Source organism: Odontesthes bonariensis, chromosome 22 (genome assembly GCF_027942865.1).
Source record: "Odontesthes bonariensis isolate fOdoBon6 chromosome 22, fOdoBon6.hap1, whole genome shotgun sequence".
In the NCBI taxonomy this organism is placed as follows: Eukaryota; Metazoa; Chordata; class Actinopteri; order Atheriniformes; family Atherinopsidae; genus Odontesthes; species Odontesthes bonariensis.
Window position 1 is genome coordinate 5,683,783 of NC_134527.1, and position 16,639 is coordinate 5,700,421.

Below are 16,639 nucleotides of genomic sequence, written 5' to 3' on the forward strand. Positions count from 1 at the left end.
AACATCTCATGGAATTCAATTCAATAGTTAATCCCAGAAGGGAGATTATATTGCTGCAGTATGATTTATTGTTACAGTAAATAAAAATCCGATGACAAACATTTGGTCTTATTAGACACTATGGACAGAAACTCGGACCCAGCAGGTCAACATCTGCTGCCAGCAAGCACCATAATCCCTCCTTCTCAATCATTAGCAGTCTTTATCTGCTGATAATCTTTCTGTTAATCTTTCCAAAGCTGAACAGAAAGGTGTTAGAGTTGTTCCTGCAGCCAGGTCGTAGAGAAACAAGTATTTCCCTCCTAATTTCCCCTCCAAGGTCATCCATTTTATCTGTCAGAGATCTCACACTTCCCAAGATGATCAAGGGAGGAAATGTTTTGCACTTCCTCCTCCTTTGTCTCTTTTTTTTTTGTTCCTGCTCTGCATCCACAGCATATCCTCCCCAGCCAAGTGTTATTTTTTGGCTTTGGAAAGCTTATTCAACTGCTCCAATATGGAAACAGTCTTTTTTTTGTTGCCATGGTTGTGCATCATAGACAGAAATATTCCATCAAATATAAAGGTGTAACTTTATGGAACAAGTATATTCACCTGACAAACAGCTCTCCCTTAGCCTGGCGACGCCATCCTACGTACTTCCGCCCAAAGATTTTGGCTCCGCACATAGTCCAAATCCCCCTACCTCAGTTCGCTCAGTGTTTTGCCAATCAGCAAACAGTTGCGAGTGGTGACGCAGAACTCACGCGCGGAGTCCATTGTAGTCCAAATAATTGTAGTTCAACCGCAGCGGAAATAAACATGACGACGGAAGAACGCTAGAAGCTATCCATGAAGTTGTCTCAACTCTGGAGAGCATTACACAATTAAAACGAGAGCAAGAGGAATGCCTCGTCAATTTTGTTAGTGGCAAGGATGTCGTAGCTCTCCTTCCAACTGGCTTTGGGAAAAGTTTGATTTATCAAATGGTACCGGTATAATGAAAGCGGATGTGGGAAGCGTGATTCGCGAGCTAGAGCCTCGCGACAGTAAGCATGAACCTCGGCGCATAACCAACGTCATTTCTAAACATTATGATTGGTTAAGAGAACTCTGTTACTCCAATGAATTTAAGTTGCTGGGTAAGGTCCCGCCCTCCATGGAAACGGATTCCTCTTGGGTTTTCCCAGACTGTTTGACAGAGTCAACAGTCGGCTTTCGCCCAGGCTAGCTCTCCCTCCCTACCCATTTATAAAAGGAAATTAAAAGATCACCTGTACTCTATGGGACTGTCTTAATACTTTTTCTTCTCTTTTTTATTTAAAGTTGCCATTGCAATTTAGACTTTTGATTTATTGTAATTTATTTCTTGATTCATTACTTGATTATTGAGTTTTGTGATGTTGTTTTTATTATTTGTTTTTTTTTCTCTCTCATTAATCCATTTGTTGTTTTATCCTGATAAGATACATTTAATTTTGTTTATTTATCTTAATGGTGTGGTTCTCGATAAATCCTTCCAGCCTCTCCAGCACTGATTCATTGCAGCTTATCATTTATTATGTATTACATATATATATATATATTTATTTATTTTATTCTATTTCTTTCTTTTATGTGATATACTCTTATTTGTAATGTTTTATTAAAGTGCAAACAAACAATAAATCAGCAGCAGCATAGCATCCAAACCAGCACGGAGAATGTTTTTAACCTAAAATCTTCTTAAAAAGATGGAAAGAAAGACACAATATGTCCAAAGCTAATGCAGCAGGCTAGAAAGAGAGCGGCTTCAAACATTTAGTTGTATATGTGAACATCTAATAATGTTAAATAATGACTGAAATTGTTTTATTACTACTGGGAAGACAATCAAACTTTTAGTTTAGTTTAGTTTTTTTTGCATTTTCTACAGCGATCTGTTCAGAAGAAAATAAGCAACTGTCACGATAATTATTATTATTTATTTTTTTTATCCTCTGCATCAGGGAGAGCCGGGTTTAAGAGGTTTACCGGGGCCTGCCGGGAAGCCAGGGCCTGCGGTGAGTGTCTGTTTCTTTTCTAATTTATCTAATCTTCTTTTATATACTCCTCTTGAACATCTGGCAGCTATTGGGCTAAATGAGAGCAGAATGAGAATTGTGCAACAGATTAAACTGCTCAGGATCACATTAAAGTGTGTTGGGAGAATGAAAGTTGTCTGATTATATGTGCAGCAGGTCTGTAGGGGACTCAACCACATGGAACTCTGGTGGAAAATTACAGTAAGAAATCAAGTAAAAATCAAACGTTCAGCTGATAGCGAAGAAATATTATCATATTAGATATTTAGCCAGGCCACAACAGTTCAGACTTAGTTCCAGGTGAGATTTTCTCTGTAACGGCAGCGATTAAAGTTACTCATGTCGTCCGGCTGCCGTTACAATGAGGCTCATGGGTCATAGCAAAGAGAAAGTTGATGGTAAAACTTTTTTAAATCAATAAATACTGTGAGATAGAAGTAAAATGGCTACCAACAGAGCTTTCCAGCAGACTTGAATGGTTGAAAATGAGATAAAAAGTCACAAATTGTAGCAGAGCCAGTCTATGGACACCATTTCTGTGCTGTATTTCTTTAATTGTCGTCCGAAAATATGAAATAAATCTTAAATTCTGACACTTTTAACAACTTTTCCCGTCGTGGACAGTGTCTGTCGTATGTGCTCTGACAGAAATGTGATTCAGATGGCATGCTCTGATTTTCTGTCTGTTTTTCCTTTTCAGGGACCGCCAGGTTCTCCCGGAGAGAGGGGACCCCGGGGACCTCAGGTGGGCCAAAGCTTTAATTGAAGACTTTTTGCGCCAAACCCGAGAGTTCACAACATGTTTTCTCCTAAACATGTCGTCAGTGGACTATGATAGCAGTGATTTTTACAGTATTAGCTATTGTAACTTGGGAAAACAGAACTTACAGCATTATTCATCAACTAAGCATTTGGTGATGGTGAGCAAAAAACATTTCAAAGAGCCTGACAGATGTGTTCGTAGCTGTTGTGGGAAAAGGAAAAGAAAGTGGCGGAATTGGATCTCATCTTTGTTTTTGGACTGGTTAAATCTCTGCTTTCCTTCTCTAAAATATTAATTTCAGATTAATATTAATAAATATTAAATATTAAGATTAATATTCATTTTTGTATTTCATATTAATTAATTAATATTATTCATTTCAGATAAATAATTTGCTTCTTTTTGCATTCGTGTAACAATGACTGACAGTAAATCTGTGAATTACAGTGCAAGGGAAGGTAAAGCTGCACAATTAAAACAGTAAAAAGGACATCTGATTGATATTCATTCAGTCAGCCAAGCATTTCCGTCTCTTATAAAAAGCACAACACAATATTAAATGTACTGAAATGAAAGTGTAAAGTATCAAAAACTAAAGTTTTCAAGAACATTTTATTAGTTTGACCCTGGACCTCTTTATCTTTCTTTGGATCACATTTTCATGCATCATACTCTGTTTCATGGCAACTAAACAAATACAAACAAATAATTAAATCTGAATCTGAATCTGAACTCTCCATAATAGAATAGAAGTACTTTATTCATCCCAGCTGGGAAATTACTTTGCAGTTGCAGCATACAGACAAGGTTATAAATAAAATGAAATGGAATATAAAAATGCTATAAAATAAAATAAAATACAAAATGCCGTAAAATATAAATGCAACTTAAAAGCAGTACTAGCAGAGATTCAGTTCGGAATAGATATGTATATGTAAAACATGTACAGCAAAATGTGCAACATAATGTTAAAGACCAAAAATTTACATTTCTGCAGGCAGGCACTTTTTTTTGTGCTTCATACATTATTTCGGACAGACACTTAACTCAGCAAAGTATTGTTGAAGCGGCAGCAACGTTTAGACGGACAGCCATGCAGAGAACCCCCCCACCGTGACCACAGTGATTTACAGCTGCCTGCGTCTGCATGCTGCTTGAGAGGCAGGAAAGCTGCTGCCTGCCCTTCCCCTGAACAGCGTGTCACTCTGCAGCCATGGGCTGACGGCTCGGTCTCAGCTGTGCTGTCGCCGTCAGCCTCCTCTTCAGCTCGCAACACTATCCGTTTTGTGATGAGTTTATTTCTAAAAATAAAGAAGAAAGGCCAGAGGTTTGCTTCTAATTGCATAAGGCGGATGCAGTTTTGTCCACCTGTTTCACCGCACAGATGCCTGTGGTGCGGATTAAAGCTGAACTGATCAATTACAGTTTAAATTTCAGGGGGAGAAAGAAAGTGCATCCTCCGCATATTTCACACTTTGAAGAGAAAGTCACCCAGATCCACAGCCAGACTTAATGCATTCTTTTTTTGCACATCATTTCTTCACTGGAAAAAATCTAAATCTTACCAATTATATTTGACTCATTGAGCATCTCATTACACTTAATATAAGACACAACTGCCTAACAAGTACTATTTCAGCCAGATATAGGGACTTGTTTGAAGACAATACATCTGGAATATCTTCTTAAGTGAAAAAGTCTTGAAAACAATTTGTTTTGAGTCGGATTTCATATGAAACAAGCTTTTTTTTCATTTGAAGAGGTTTTTAAGCTAATTTCAAGATTTTCACTAGTTCCACTGGCAGATTTTTTGCTTATTTCAAGCAAAAACGTCTCGTATTTGTTGTTTTTTTTACTTATTTTTGGAGGGGCATTTTTTCCAGTTTTCCACTAAGTTTTATGAACTGCTGCACAGTGTGGAAATGGCATTTTTACCCCTCCATTGTGGAGGAACAAATCTCTTTGTTTTAATATCCCATTATTGTTCCCCACAGGGTCGGCCTGGGGACGAAGGACCTAAAGGGATACAGGGCCCAATAGTAAGTCACCGGTTATAATAAGGTGTGCATCTGGATTTCAGAGGATTGCATTTCCGTTAAGGCAGAAAGCCTTTTGAACACAATTTTTTTTTTCTCGATTTGATGTATAATGCATTTGTCGATGTGGTATCAAACATCAAAGAGAAACTTTGCCAAGTTTTGTTTTGGCAATTAAATTCACAGTTACTCGTTGAAATATTCTTACAAGCTTTTAGTCTGAATCCGTGTGCCTCACACATTTAGAGGCATCAAAACTGATGTACTTCAAAATGATGTATAATTAGATGCCAGTAGACTTTAATGAATGACAAGGCATAAAACAAATGGTGGAGGGATAAATCAGCCCGTGAAGATCTTCAGTGCACTGCTCTGCATTAAATTATTCATAATTACCAATGTCCATTATGCAAAAGGCCAGCAGTCATTCTCTGGTTGCTGCTTCAGTTATGCTGAAAAACCTCTTTAAAGCTTTCTTAAAAAACACGTCTGCGTTTCTGAATGTTTGCTCACATGCATGTTCAATGTGTTTTAAAATGATTATGAATTGACAGCAGTGAGTCACATCTGACCTGAATGTTTTAAACTGTGCATACATGAGGGGAAATTGGACCAGCGTTGTATTCAAATGCTGAGCCCTACATCAGATGGGTTGGAAAACCATACGTTCATTATGGCGTTTATAGCAAAATTAATTCAGAAACGGAACCAGCTAACTCAACGAAGACATGGAACAAATGAGACGGGAAGCTAAACTAACGATATGGATCAAAGATAAACTATTTAAAGATGAACCAGAAAGAAAAGCAAACAAAAACTGACAGGACTTTTCAAAATAACCTAAAAACCAGAGGACAAAGCTCACAAAAGTATCCGAAACCCTTAAACTATGACCGAATGATACGGGTTGTAACGGCTGACACTCCTCCATTTTTTTAGGGCCCTCCTGGTCTTCCAGGAGCCAGCGGTGCAACAGGCAAACCTGGACCCAGAGGAAGCACGGGGGCCCCGGGGCTTCAGGGGCCACAGGGGCCGGCAGGAATCCCAGTGAGTGGGGACCTACCGTCGACTGCTGCTCGTAACGTGTTGTTACTTTTAGAAAGATGCAGATTCTATCTCAGTTCTATCAGTTCTATTCTCTGAAAGTTTAAACGATCTCTGTAGAGAAGCGCATAAAAACTGACGAGCATGTTTGCTGGGTCCCCACAGGGCCCACAGGGCGCTGATGGACTAACAGGAGCAGCGGGGGAAAAGGGACAAAAGGTAAGCTATGGTGGATAAGACAGTCGTGCAATATGAATCTTTCATTATAAATGCTTTGTCTGTGTAACCTTCAGTTACTGAACTGAGAATGAAACTTGCAGGGTTTACCGGAAGCAGCAGGTGATGCAGGCCCACCAGGACCACCTGGACCACTGGTGGGCATACCTTTATTTACGTGCAAATTAACTTCATTTCCTGTTTTAAGATGGATCTGAACTGATCTATCCCAACAAATCTAGAGTTGCCTTGACTGTTAGCATTGAAGAAAATGTTAAACTTTATCTAGAATTTATAAGAAAGCGTTTTCCAGTAAAACCAAAACACTACAAAAGTCCCTACAACACAGAGCAACTTTTTTATGTTTCTTTTGATTATGAGGCATATCTCTGAGCTATATGAATGTTATAAAAGTATCAAAACACTCCATCAGCTGCAGAAAAGCACACAGCATGCATTAAGAAATAGTGCCTTAAACCAAGCCATTAGCACATTTGTTAAGCTGCGAAGCTAACAAGTTAAAGTTTGTTTCTAATGGTAGAGGCGGGTGCATTCAATGACGTAGTAGAAGTCAGATGGAAAATTAGAAGTTGCATACCTTAGTCTGGATATAAAACAGTAAACAAAGACATTTTTTTTTAGGTTAAGTGAACAATATAACTGCTGATGCAAATTTGGTGGTAATAGCAAAGCAAAAAGGAGAGTTTTTACTTCCCACTTCCAGGGTGCAGTGAGTGCAGCATAATTTAAAGTTGATGAAGATGAAGAGGAGGCTGGATAGTTCTACGCTGAGCTGGAAGTGTGATGTAAAAATTCAAAAATCCACTGCAAATATAAACCACTCACTGAAGGAGATATTTTCTAGAATCCCAAACAGAGTTGTTTTTTTTCCCAGAGTTTTGGAGTTGGCAGCCATGTCAGATACCCAAATACATGTCTAAAGAAAATAAAAAGGGAGCTTTTTTTATAATATATGGACTCTTTAAAAAAAATCAAATAACAAACAACTTAATAGGTAACCATTCTTTTCAATATAAGCATCAAACAGTATCTTGATGACATCACATTTTCTGTAAATCTGGAACAGATTTTTTAGGATTTGCAGTCATGCCATGTGCTTGTTTTATCGTGCTCGTTAGCATGAGGCATTTGTGCTGGATGAACTGCTGGATTAAATAAGTCTAAAGAGTCAGCATTTTGGGTTTGAACAATAAAACTGGCCCAGTGATGGACTGGCGACCTGTCCAGGGTGAACCCTGCCTCTTCGCCCAATGACCATAAGCTGATTGTCCCTTCAGGGTCTCCCCGGTCCAACAGGAAGCGAGGGTCCACCTGGAAGAAAAGGAGATCAGGTCAGTCATAACCTCTTCACTCATACATCTGTCCATTACTGTTTTCCCAACACAAAAAAAAAACCTGAAGACTGAGGTTATTTATTTTCAATTTCCAGGGTAAATAAGTGCCAACACTTTGAATTTATCAGCAGGTAGGAGGGACATTTGAAATGAAAACTGTACTGTGGGAAGTCTTCACAAAGGTGGATGACAAGAATTTTTAGAAAAGGTTTACTAATAAAAACTCTTACAACAAGCTGATTCCATCCAACTAAAAAAAAGAAATAAGGCCCAGTAATGATGGTGTTCTTAAAAAGACTTCTTCCTCTCAGATGCCTTGTTTGGCTCTCTAAATAAGAATTCTCTTAGTTTTTCATAAGAGAAAGCGCCTGCTCATTATACAGACTAAACACAAGAGGTTGAAGTACAGTTGTTCCAAACAGCTGATGTTAATAATGATGATGATAATGATACTTTCTTTATGTTGAGGACCAGATTAGATAAAAAAAAAACTAACCACAAACAGTTAAAGGGAGTTTAGTGGGAAGCTTAACTAAACTGTTGGCTTTGGGGAATAGATCTGGTGTTTTAGGAGTTTTAAAAAAGATGAAGTACTGCAGATATTAGAAGGGAGAGTGTTTGGGGTGGGAGGGTCGGGGCTGCGACGCTGGAAGCTCTGTCACCGAAAGGTTGGGGGTGTAAGGGTGAAGGGGATGTTGTGAGACGGTCAGTGGGGTCACATGGCACTGAAAGGATCAAATTATTGGCTGAATTACAATAAGAATGAGTTGAGCAAGGGTAATTCTCCTTGGATATATGGCGGTGAATGAATCGGATCGTAGGCACAAAGCGTGTCATACCCCGGTGTGATAGGTGGCGCTGTACCCATTCCAGCTGTTGCTAATAGAGCCACTTCCTGTTGACCTCTTCACCACCAACAACAACAACAAACTCAGGCATTGGAGAAAGATGGAGAACGCAGAGCAAGATGAAACTACGTCCCTCTACATTTGGTCTGTGATGAGCTGCTTGTTGCACAAACTCGATGCCCAATGGAGCATTCTCCATCGCGTTGTTTGTTTCTTTCTGACGGCGACAACATCAGGAATATCGTCTCCTTTGACTTCCGGGTCACGACCCCGGGAAAACATCTGGAGCATGCGCAGAACGCAAAGTCTGATTCACCACGAGCTTCAGCGTCTACAAGCAGGTTTAATTTAACTTTCAACCCAGTTATCTCGGGGTCTTAATCCAATCCGATCCAATTTCTTGTCAGATTAAGGTGTCTACATGCACTTAATAACTCAGTCTTATTGTAATTTAGCCAATAATCCGATCCTTTCAGTGCCATGTAAAAAGAAAAAGATCTGTATCTGAAGTCGGCATCTTTGTTGTCCTCTCTGTCAGGGGGATGCGGGTCCTTCTGGGAAGCCTGGTGCTCAGGGGCCCTTAGGAGACAGAGGGTTTGAGGGCATAAAAGGCCTACAGGGACCACCGGGACCAGCTGGTAAAGAGGTGGGTGCATTCGTCCGCTGTTTACTCAAAGATGATCGTTGCAGAGCGGGATGCACATGAATAACTGCTTTATTCATAAAGGCCATCGTATCTCAATTATGCAACAAAGCCAAGCTGGCACGGCTTCAGCTCTGTCCTCACCGCTAGCTGGATGAAATATGTGCAACACAATCTGTACATGAGGTTTCCACATTGAATATAAATCTCTAGATGACAGCCTTTTGCTAAATAACTGTAGGTTTTACGAATGATTCTCCTACAACACTGTGCTCCAGCTGCTTATTGATTATTGAACGTCATGGTGGTTTTTCCTCCAGACTCTCTTGGTGGTTGAGCTGAACATGGATAAAGACGGAAAATTGTTCAACGTTCATTTCCTGATAGTGTAGAACTGAATTAGGTTGTTTTGACAGCTCTTCAGCCTCAGTTTACTCATCTTCTGCAGGGGGATGTCGGGCATCCTGGTGAATCTGGGGGTCCTGGACCCAAAGGGGAGAAGGTGAACTGAACTTACTCATTACTGTCCGATGAGGCGGATGCATATCTGATTCTCCATGAGGATCTCTTTGAAGTGTCTAATCAGACTGTGGTTGTTGTGGGCAGGGTCAGGTTGGACCTCCTGGTTTGACTGGTCAAGAGGGCCCCTGGGGGGCCATTGGAGAAAATGGTAAAAGGGGCCCAAACGGGGAGAAGGGCCACATTGGACTGATGGTAAGCAGAGATATTCTCCCTCACAGTTGTGAATTCTTTTTAGGTTTTGTTGGATTATTTTAATGGTGCTCCTAACTTTGGGTTTTAAGGCATTGACAGTGAGAATGGAGGAAATTTCCTCTACTTATATTCAACCAATTATTTTGTTAGTTTTTGATGTCCAGTTGGATGAAAATGTAATGATTACCAACAATGAAGTAATCTGACAAAGAAGTTTTGCCTGCTGCCCTTTAATATGAGGAGATAACCAGCAGTATGAGGGACTAGCATCACCAAACACCATTAGATAAGATTTATCAGCATGAATAATATCGAACTTATCAGTGGAAAACCTCCTGATGTCCTTAAACAGGGTGAACCAGGGCTGATGGGTGAGGTGGGTCCAGCGGGTCTGGCAGGATTTAAGGTGAGCGTTTTACCAGAATATGTAGCATCAGAGTTCTATTTGAATTAGCTTTTACAGAACAAGTCACAGCTGACATTTACTGGCCCTCTGACTGATGTTTCTGTGTGCTTTTATCTTCTTGTTTCAGGGGGCCAAAGGTCCACTGGGACCTCCAGGGCTAGATGGACCTCAGGGAGAAAAGGTTACTAGCATTTTTTTTAAAAGTGAAGTTACAAGTTTGTAACATAACCAGGTTTCTATCACTTTCCTGTTTCCAGTGTGTCATTATTGCCAGAAAAACCAATATGATAATCATAACTATGTTTTCATTGTTGTTAAATCAGAAGGAAATTGTTGTAATTTCATTGTCTTAGCTTGAGAAGTTTATGTCCAATGACACGGGTTGCTCTCCCTCCCCGACTGTTATTTTTGCACCGCCATGTTGCTACGGTAGCTCAGGAGTGACAAAACCAAAGACTGGCTCTGGAGTGGGCCATTTGCATTGTGGGGGGAGGGGTACGCTTTGGTTGCAGTTTGCAATTCGTGACACTGGACGACACTATTACATTAACACTGGACCTTGAAAGCAATGTTATTAGATTTTGCTGTGTGGTGGCACAAAGTTATGTTTGGTGCATTATTTTTCATATAGTTCTAAGTTAGAACGGTGAAGGGTTGCAGAAAACAGCCTGTTGCTCATGCAGCAAAAACAACAACCGGCCTCAGCTGCATGGAACCTATCTAACCATATCTGTTGTAGGGCCAGGACTCGATTAAAAAAAAAAAAATCTAATTAATCAGAGGCTTTGTAATGAATTAATCGCATTTTTAATCACATAAATATTTGACCTAAAATAGTGAGAACTTCTTTTTTTCACCGTCTTTCTGCATGGCAGCTTATATGTTGTGTCAGACGATTTTTTTCAGACGTGGACCCTGAAACTAGTCATCTGATTGGGTTAGGGTCTTTGTCCGAGTCGTCCTGGCTAGCTTCCACTCTAGCTGCTATATGTTTTGCATTGAGGTGATACTAGAGGCTGGATATGCGAATTCCTGGTTGCATAATTTGCACACAACCGTGCTCTTATCAACGCCTCCATCTGTCTGTTTTTTAAAACAAAATTTCCCAACCAAAGCGGTCTCACCAGCCTCTTCTTTAATGTTTGAAGAGGCTGAAGTCATGAACGTTAGTTGGTGCCCCAGTGTTATCGATTCGCCTGAAACTCATTCAGTGAGAAACGTTCGGCGGTGCAAAAATAATTGAAATTAAAATACGTTAAACTACGGAAGCCCAGAGCGGACATGGTACGTAAAAACTTTTTTTTGATGGTTTTCTCGAGATAACAAGTTCATTTACCGATGGTTTTCGAGGCCACTTTTTCTCCCCAGTCCGCCCGTTTATATGTGTTTTATGTGTTCGCAGTTTGTTTGTCTTGTAGAGACAACTTTCATATCAGCCCGCGTCATTTAAGGAGACGGCCGGCTCGACTGCAGCTCAGCAGGCGTTTACACCTCAGTGATCCTGATGATATAGTCGACTTCATCAGTGACCACCTGAGGGGACCAGGCCGTCTCCATGGTTACCGATGATGCACGAGAGGTGCCGTTATCGTTTTCTCGACATAACGAGATAAATAACTCGTTATCTCGAGAAAACTAAATGCTCGTCACACCAGCGGGATTTGCTTTGTGCATTTTCACAAACGCTCCACATTCCATGTTTGATTCATAGGCTACTTTATTCAGTTTTCATTGAAAGGGGGGTAAAGATGGGTAAAAACCTTTGCCAGAAATACGTATAAACACATAAAAACAGGGGCGGACTGGGGAGAAAAAGTGGCCTCGAAAACCATCGGTAAATTAATTCGTTATCTCGAGAAAACGATCATTGTTTTCTCGAGATAACGCCATAATTATCTCATTATCTCGAGAAAACCATCAGAAAAAAGTTTATGCGTACCACGTCCGCTCTGGGCTTCCGTATTAAATCATTTTGGTGTAATTACTTATTCTTAATTAACACGTTAAAGTCCGGGCCCTAATTTATTGGTAATTAGGTTTAGCTTACTTTATATCATTCACCTTCCAAACACAAACAGCCATGAAAGTAGAAAAGTTCAACAGTTTACAACAAAACAAAGACCAGCGTTAGTTACTATCATCCACAATAAAATCTCCTGCTCAGTACTGTTAAGGTGCCAACATGGCGGCAGATTCTTTCATTTCTACAAGGTGGGAGATTCTGTGTGTGGACAATTCTAACGCTACCCCTGTTCTACCATTCATACCAACACTGGTATCGATACCAACATGTATTTCGATACTTTGATACTTTTCCGAATAAAAAGAGAACACAAAAAATGTCATTGTTGACTTTATTTTAATAGAAAATCTTAGAACTATAACTATGCATCAGTAAATAAAACAGAATATCACAAAGACGCTTTTCTAATGTACAATTTTAAAATAAATCAAATATAAAACAATACAAATAGGCTATTTAAACCAGAGAAATTGTTAGCATTTGTTTCTGGTGACAACATAATCAATGTCTGCTTCAGCCTTTAGACGCAATGTGAAAGCAGTGATACTGAAGCTTTTCCATCCATCTCTTCAGGGGGAGTCTGGGCTCGCAGGCATCCCTGGACCACCAGGGTCAGAGGGTCCTCAGGTGAGCTTCTGTTTGCACTTTCTGTCCAACACTGCACAGTTACCTCAGGAAACTTTTCGATCAGTGTTTTTCTGATTCCCACTTCCACAGGGAGTGAGTGGACCTCGTGGTGTCAGAGGAGACGGTGGGAGGCCGGGACCACCCGTAAGTGTCCTCAGGAAATTGTTAGTATTTGGTCATTAACAGTAATGTTGTAAGCACAATAACGTATCTACGATCATCTGATGCACACGAATCAGGTCAAGTAGAAGGAAAGTGGTCCTTACTTTCCTCACGACTTTGACTCAAAAGTGATAATAAATTTTCATTGAGAAAAGTTTAGTGTTTGGTCTCAAAATCTGGTTTTTAATGGCATTATTTTCCATGAATTTACATTTTAAAAACAAATAATAAATATTTCCTAAAGAAAAAAGACTAAACTTTTTGTGACACTTGCATGGCAGGGTCCGGTTGGACAATTTGGACCTCAGGGTAATCTGGGACCCAAAGGAGAGCCTGGGGAACAAGGACTGAAGGGAGAGCCAGGCGCTCCGGGCCCATCAGGGGAACAGGTAAGTAAAGTTTTCATGTTGCATGTATTTAATTCCAGTGCATGTCTGTGTACAAATATCCAACAACTACATCAGTAATACTGATTTTCTTTTTTTTTTTTTTTTGTTTGCAGGGTGAGGATGGCTTTTCAGGAAACCAGGGTCCTTCAGGCCTGCTTGGGGACGAGGTGAAAACCAAACCATTGAGTAGCATCAATAATCTGTTTGTTTTCAGTGTCAAAGACTGCTTTATAAATTTATAATTTATTTGTTTCTAACCTTGTTACTTGTGCTTATTACATCTTGTTTTTTAGGGACCAGCTGGAGCAATGGGACAACAGGGTCCTCCAGGTTCCATAGGGGCTCCAGTAAGTGCCAGAAAAACACTACAAATGAGGAAGTTGTAGTTATTCCCTCAGCTACATTTTAGATATAGTATCTTGTAAAAGTATTCATCCCTCTTGTTGTTTTCCCATATTTTGTAGCACCACAGTTTGTCATTTAAACTAACATTTTTTGGGGGATTTTATGTAACGTAGGGATCAGAAGGAAAACCAGGACCTGAAGGGAAACAGGGCACCAAAGGAGAGCAGGTAAAATCTATGTGAAAGTGAATGCAGTTATTAGGTGCACATGTAAACAAAGCGGATATCCTGTAAGTCACACTTATTATTTTTGTCCTGTGGATTGGATAGAAAGATTAATATCGCACACGGAGCTGGAAATAGCTCGTCTGTTTCCATCTTTTTTCTCGAGCTAAGCCCACTAAGCCCACGTGCCTTTCAGCTCTCGGTGCTCTTTTTTCCAGCTGCAGTTCCACTTCTCTAACAAAAGATGGCATTATGTTGCAGTTTCAACCCTCCAACGTGACATTTTAGTTGGAATTTAATCTTGATACAGTGTGAATGTAATGAATTTGGGCTCTTCTTATTCAAACCGCTCACTCCAAACAAGCAGAACCTGCACCATCCCCTCATCCAGACAGAATCTTCCCTGAGAAATACTAATCTGACCACTTTGCATTATACTCCAACAGGGAGAGGATGGTCAGATGGGACCACCAGGGAAGACCGGTCACGCTGGACGAAGGGTAAGACCACCCTGCTTTGGTGTTAGGAACCTTAAGTAGGTCAAATTTTAGCATGCAAAAAAATATGGAAGTTATGAACCCAATAAATATTGAGTCATTTTCTCTGTTTGTAATATTAATGCCAGGAAAAAAGAGCCTTTTAATTAGACTTCAAAACAAAGAAATGGCATCGATCTTGTTCCATGTTTTCATAGAATAAGAAGTAGCTAAAAACGGGTGCTCTGACAGTCCCTGCAGGAACGGATTCATCCATAAAACATGAGGCAGATGCATGTGTATTCTCACATTTATTGTTTTGATTTGTTGACAAAGACGTAAAACTGATCCGCAGGGAAAACGGGGGAAGGCCGGAGCCAGGGGGAACAGAGGAGACACAGGGCCGAAGGTGGGCGTCGACAAACAAACTACAACAACAAACTACCGCTCACATGATCACATGAGCTCCAACAGTGGTTTGTGTTTTGTCTTTAAGGGTGAAAAAGGTGACGTTGGACCTGCAGGCCTCCCCGGGTGGTCGGGGTTCATCGTAAGTCAGCTACAATATGCGCCCGTTAACTCTGAAATGTCCCCTCCAATAACCTGTCCCGTTCATTTATTAGGAGGGAAAAAGATCCTCAAAGGGATGGATATTGTAACAACAGTTCATTTTTATCTAAAGTGTTTGTTTTTTCACCAAGGGACTCCCTGGCATCCCTGGAGAGTCGGGGGATCAAGGTGAAAAGGGGAAACAGGTAAACTTAGGCGGTGTTGGGGGGGAACAGCTTTGCATCTAAATCCAAACCCGACACAGTCTGGCAAGATTCTGTTTGTGGAAGCAAAACTCGCTCCGTTGGTAGAAGAACTCTGCTGCATGTGGATGCATGAAATGCTCCTTCCAGCCCGACTTGGTTTTGTTCCGGTTTATCAGTGAGTGTATTTTTTTTAAATTATCCATTTAGGCCCGGAATAACCTAAAAATAGGCCAGTAGAGACCACAGAATTCACAATTGTTGTTGAATATCAACACTGTTGATTAGATATCCGCCCAGTTTAGAGTATTGTAGATTAATTTATAGACTAAGAATGACGAAGCGAGACGTTTTCTTCAGTTCTGACGTACTTTAGTTAATAACAAAGGAAAAAACATACAGTAATCACGTCACGTTCACCTTTCTGCTCCTAGAACATCTTGGGTAGTGAAGTCCTTTCAATGCAACTACAAATAAATTAAATTCAGTCTCCTTTTAACCACATATTCATTGCATGAACTGGGTTTTATCAATATTAATGTTAACTTATATTTCAACTTGTATGAACTTATTTATTCTTGTCAAATAATGTCTTGGCAACAAATAAATTCTCAACATAGAGGAACATTTTAGCGTTGCGTTCTGACTCACTAGATCAGGTGTTTGATGACACTTTTGTTGGTTTTATTCATGATACATGAGGCCATGAATTGTATGGCAAACAGCATATTTTCATCGTATTAGAAGAATAAACCAGGTGAGCTTGTGTTTCATGATCAGGGTGAAATTAATTTGTGGCTTTTTAGATTTTGTATATTTACTCTTATCAAGTAAATCGTATCTTTCACAGTTTAGTAAAACATGACTTCTAAATATTGGCTTTTCCTCTTTGGCCACTTATAAAGAGCTCCATTTATCACAGAGGATTTGTGGGCGTTACTTTTTACCAGGAAATAAAATAATCTAATAAGAAGCAAACATCTTTCATTGACAGTTCTCTGTATCATAACTTTGTACTTTTACAGTAGCTTTGGTGTCAGTTAGAATGCATAAAAACATCAGGCGGTCTCATTCAGACACATAAGAGGAACAAAAGGGAACTAATTCTGCCTGCAGAATCCATCCATACTGGCCAGAGGAGTTTTAACTGTGCACATCTTCTCTGTATGTGGTCTACATTCTGCTCCATTAACCTACTGTTGAAACTGCAGATAAACCTAATAGAGCAGGGCCATTCAATTAATTTGGAATTGGGGCCAGTTCATGAATCTGAGGCTAAATAATGGGCCGGAGAATAAGAGTAATCACGGTAACAAATAAAGAAATTACAACAACGTATTGAAGGAGTCAATATATTCTATTTTGTAAATGCAGAACAACATATGCACATAAATCCAAACACGGAGAACTACTGTAACAACTTTTGTCCACTTTTGTGCTGCTGCTCTCTCCTTATCCGTGCAGCCCGGAACAATATACAACGCCTTTGCTCGTAACAAAACGTAAGCCTCCGAGCGGCAGAGCCCGGTGGGGAAGTAGCATCAAAGTTAGCATGCATTGTGTTGAAATGCCTT

At 40.0% G+C, this 16,639-nt stretch overlaps 1 protein-coding gene and 1 long non-coding RNA gene across 2 annotated transcripts; both read left to right on the forward strand.

The window, feature by feature from the left end:
• Window positions 1-4,793: 4,793 nt before the first annotated feature.
• On the forward strand, window positions 4,794-6,105 carry LOC142372844 (uncharacterized). Its single transcript, XR_012768336.1, has 3 exons — window positions 4,794-4,844; window positions 5,781-5,888; window positions 6,051-6,105. It is a non-coding gene; the product is annotated as an uncharacterized LOC142372844 (long non-coding RNA).
• Window positions 6,106-9,962: 3,857 nt separating this feature from the next.
• LOC142373309 (uncharacterized) lies at window positions 9,963-14,376 on the forward strand. Its single transcript, XM_075456511.1, has 9 exons — window positions 9,963-10,067; window positions 10,195-10,248; window positions 12,664-12,717; window positions 12,808-12,861; window positions 13,161-13,268; window positions 13,382-13,435; window positions 13,562-13,615; window positions 13,787-13,840; window positions 14,284-14,376. The coding sequence occupies exons 1-9, from the start codon at window positions 9,963-9,965 to the stop codon at window positions 14,374-14,376; spliced, it is 630 nt and encodes a 209-aa protein (XP_075312626.1).
• Window positions 14,377-16,639: the final 2,263 nt, after the last annotated feature.